We start from the raw sequence: 3,953 nt of genomic DNA, 5'->3' as shown, positions 1-3,953 counted from the left end.
TATATATATATATATATATATATATATATATAGTGAAGTATATTATATATATATATATATATATGAGACAAAGAAAAGTGTAAATTAGTTAAAAGACAAACAAGATATGTGAAGAAGTATGTATTGCAAAAGCAATTTGTGAGTCTGTAAGACAAGGTAAGAAAATAAAAACAAAAATGTTAATTCTTTAAACATATGAATAAGAAAGTAAGTGAAATAAACGCTAAATGCATATTGGAGTGCTTTTCAGTAAGGTGCTGAATATAGAATAAACGTGGCGAGTTTGTCACAGACAAGGATGCTGTCATGTGCATTTCTATTGGAAATTTCGACGTATATGCTCTTGTGATGGGATCTAATCAATCTAATTATGAAGAAAACGAAGAAAATTTGAGTGCGTTATTATGACCTGAAGTGATATGATAATAATATCCAGAGGGGAGGAAATGAAACAGGCTGATGGACAAGGTGATTTGCTGTATTTTCGCTCGCGAAAGTTGCAACCATGGAAATTCAAATACTCCGGTGAAGAATGAAAAAAACGTAAGTGAAGGTGAGTGTGTGTGAAGACTAATCATTCCTTCCAATTAGGTGATGATGGTAGTAGTAGTAGTAGTAGTAGTAGTAGTAGTAATAATATTTGATTTCATACCCTCCCGTTTGCAAGTCTTTGGATGAAGCGTTTCCCGGTAGCGTTTCGTGCGCGAGTGTCTTCACTGCTTTCTAAAAGCTACAATACAGAAGGAGCTTTTGAATTGAATAAATAAAAGAAACACAAGAAGCAGCGTTTATTTTATTTTATTAGTGAATTAAACATTTAATGTATGTAAATGTTATATACTTACATAGATTCAAGAGGGAGGCGAAATGAGATAATTTCATGTGTGGCCCTCTGCAAGCATTGATGACACAAATGATTTGAAATGACAAAGACATTTGAAGTAGGCTAGTTCGAGATACGAGATCATTAACCAATTCATTAACATTGGCAATTAGTATTAGAGCTCAAGAACAGTTTGGTTTTGTAAAGGGGGAATAATCCGAATATTGCAAGTAATTTGTGGCCTTATTGAACGCTCATTGAGAACAATATGTTCTAAGCCATAGCTTCGTTACTACGGACAAGTGATTAGAAAGTTGCAGGACTGAATCGAATTGACCAGTGGTTGTCAATTGAGGGCCATGTAATCCATAAGTGGGGGGGGGGGGGGGTCAATATTTTCATTTACTTTAATACAAACACTCATATATTCTTATAAAGGATATTTTGCTGTTAAAGCTTTCGAGCAAATATTTACTTTATTTGTCTGTGTGTCTGTGGGTGCCTCTGTGTTTGTATCTCTGTAAGAGTGAATATGTTTAGTAGAAAGTATTTTTACAAAAGTTATCGCTGAAGTAGACTATGAAGAAAATAAAGAAAACAAAACAAAACAAAAGAACGACCCCACCCCCCAAAAAAACAAAACAAAGCCGAACATGATCAAGTCTTAAAGAATATTTGCTCATTTACTTTAATACAAACACTCATATATTCATATAAAGAATATTTTGCTGTTAAAGCTTACGAACAATAAATTGGTTGTTTCTACAATGCACAGAATATTTTAACAATGTTTTTAATACAATTACCAAGAATATTTGATAATAAAAATATAACAGGATTTCTTTTAACATGGACCGTAGAGTGAAATAGGAATCAAAGGGGTCCATAGGCAAAAAATAGTTGAGAACCATTAGTATAGACTGACTCTTCTTGTCGAGCAAATAAGCAGGAGATCTATGGATAAATGAAGAACTAGATGGTTGGTTGATATCCATAGTCTCAGTTGGTCACGCTTGGGAATCCAGCCGGAAAGTGTAATGATAGTTGCTTCTGACAGGAATCTACGGAAGAGGTGCCTGACGACTCAACGACCCTCCCAAGAATAGTGGTGAAGAAGATGGATGAATGGACAGATGGATGGACGGTTATAATCTCGGAGCGAAGAAATATTCCTGATGATCGAATCTCTCGTTAATAAAGGGTTGAGATATTATTAAAAGTGAAATTCAGATTAGCTAGATTAAGTAAATAAAATGTGTCTTCGTTCAAAGAAACAACAAATTCCTACATTGTTGAATCTATACAACCGAGTTTTATGGAACGACCCAGTAGGCGGAGCTTCACACTAGTGAGTGGAGGCGATGCACTGTAGCCATTGAGAGGAAGGCTCCAAAACGGTGCGCATTCGCTCCTGATGACATCTGAAACCGATTGACTGTACTTGTAGAAGCAAGCTGTTTCCAAGTCTCTGTTTTCGTTCAAAGAAGAAATAAATCTCTTCATCCTTGAAACTATACAAACGACTGAGAAAACGCATGAAGTTTATCAAAATACATCACTCTAGTAATAGACCAGGCGGTGATGACGGACGATTATTTCCCGCTAGCAATATAAACATGAGTGCTTATATGCACTACAAATCTATTTGAAAAGTTTTCTCATGGTAAATAATGCAGTATTTTGTGTTTTAACACAACACCCACTTTTAAATGGGGATAAATATTACTTTTGCTTCTACCGCTATTAAACATCACTCTAGATTTTAGATATTTTGGTTGACTTTTGTTCATTTCAACTTGTATCTTTGTTTCGATTAAAAAAATGTCATAATTAGGTGTTGAAATTAAGGAACGATTTGATACCATTTTAGTCATTTATTTTAGTCATGCATTTTTCTAATACTTTCTGCTGATCGAAAGTACGAAACAAAAAGGTCGATATGTTTCATCCGCACACTATTTGAAGATTCAGTTAGTTTCATAGTCCCATTAACTGTTTGTTTCACACTTCTGCTCCTCAGGCAACTGAAGATCAAAAACGTGAATCTAGCGATTTTAATCTTGTGAAATTTAAGCTTAAAATAAAACTATAAACTCTACTTCTTGTATTGCGTGCATTTTCATTTACTTTAATACAAATACTTTTGTATATGTCTGTGTGTCTGTGGGTGCCTCTGTGTCTGTATCTCTGTAAGAGTGAATATGTTTAGTAGAAAGTACTTTTACAAAAGTTATGGCTGAAGTAGACTGAAAAAAATAAAGAAAACAAAAACAAAACGAAAGAACAAAAAAATGAAAACCAAAACAAATCCGAACATGATCAAGTCTTAAAGAACACTTTAATGGAAGACCTATATTTTAAGACTTCCAAAAAGTATTAGAAATACTTTCTGTTCAATATTTCTGTTTAAATTAAAACATTTTTCTTCAATAAATGAATAAGTAAATAAATTTATGAAAATATATATTTATAAATATTTAAGTCAACAACAGTTTTATGTTAAGAAATATAGATCATTTATACTGTTTCGGCAAGGGAACGCCAATTAATATTTTTAAATAACCTCTAGAGACATCATTATAACTATCAATACAGTTAAAATTTATTTCTAATAATATAGAATCAATTCAGTTGACAAAAATAATTGGGTGCAGTAGTTCTCAAGCAAGCTTTTAGCATCACAGCATTATTTTCTTCAAATAAATACTCGAAGGAAAAAAGAAACATATTCAAAGATTAAAATGAAAACGTAATGGAGTAGAACCAAATGAAGAGGTTGCGGTAAACAATGATCAGTGGTTAGAGGGGAAATGTTACTTTCTGAGCAGGAGCTTACATTTGTATACAGCCACCAACTAATAAGCTACATACGAACATCACACACACGCACGCGCGCACACACACACATATATATTGACCGCTAGCTCCAAAAGTTTTTCTTATTCTCTCTCTGTTTATTTCCTCGGGTTCCTTTCTGTTGAAGAGCGTAGGCTCGAAACGTAAAAGACTTTCTCACCTTCCCGAACGTTAAACTAATACACCTGTTTGTTGTTTATACACCTGTCTTCGTCTTTTGTTTTTCTGGAAATTTCAACTATATATATATATATATATATATATATATATATAT

General features: G+C 33.2%; 1 protein-coding gene across 8 annotated transcripts in view; it reads right to left on the bottom strand.

Moving 5' to 3' along the window:
- Positions 1 to 631: 631 nt before the first annotated feature.
- Positions 632 to 3,953, bottom strand: part of LOC106879245 (uncharacterized) — an 894,824-nt gene continuing 891,502 nt past the window's right edge. For all 8 annotated transcript variants that reach the window (XM_052973269.1, XM_052973286.1, XM_052973261.1 and 5 more), the window contains one exon: positions 632 to 730. In XM_052973269.1, coding sequence (XP_052829229.1) covers positions 647 to 730 — 84 coding nt within the window. In that variant the 3' untranslated portion in view covers positions 632 to 646. The remainder of the gene's footprint in view (positions 731 to 3,953) is intronic.

The sequence above is a fragment of the Octopus bimaculoides genome, chromosome 1 (assembly GCF_001194135.2).
Source record: "Octopus bimaculoides isolate UCB-OBI-ISO-001 chromosome 1, ASM119413v2, whole genome shotgun sequence".
NCBI lineage: Eukaryota > Metazoa > Mollusca > Cephalopoda > Octopoda > Octopodidae > Octopus > Octopus bimaculoides.
Note: the sequence above shows the minus strand (reverse complement) of the source record. Positions and strands in the feature narration are given on the sequence as shown.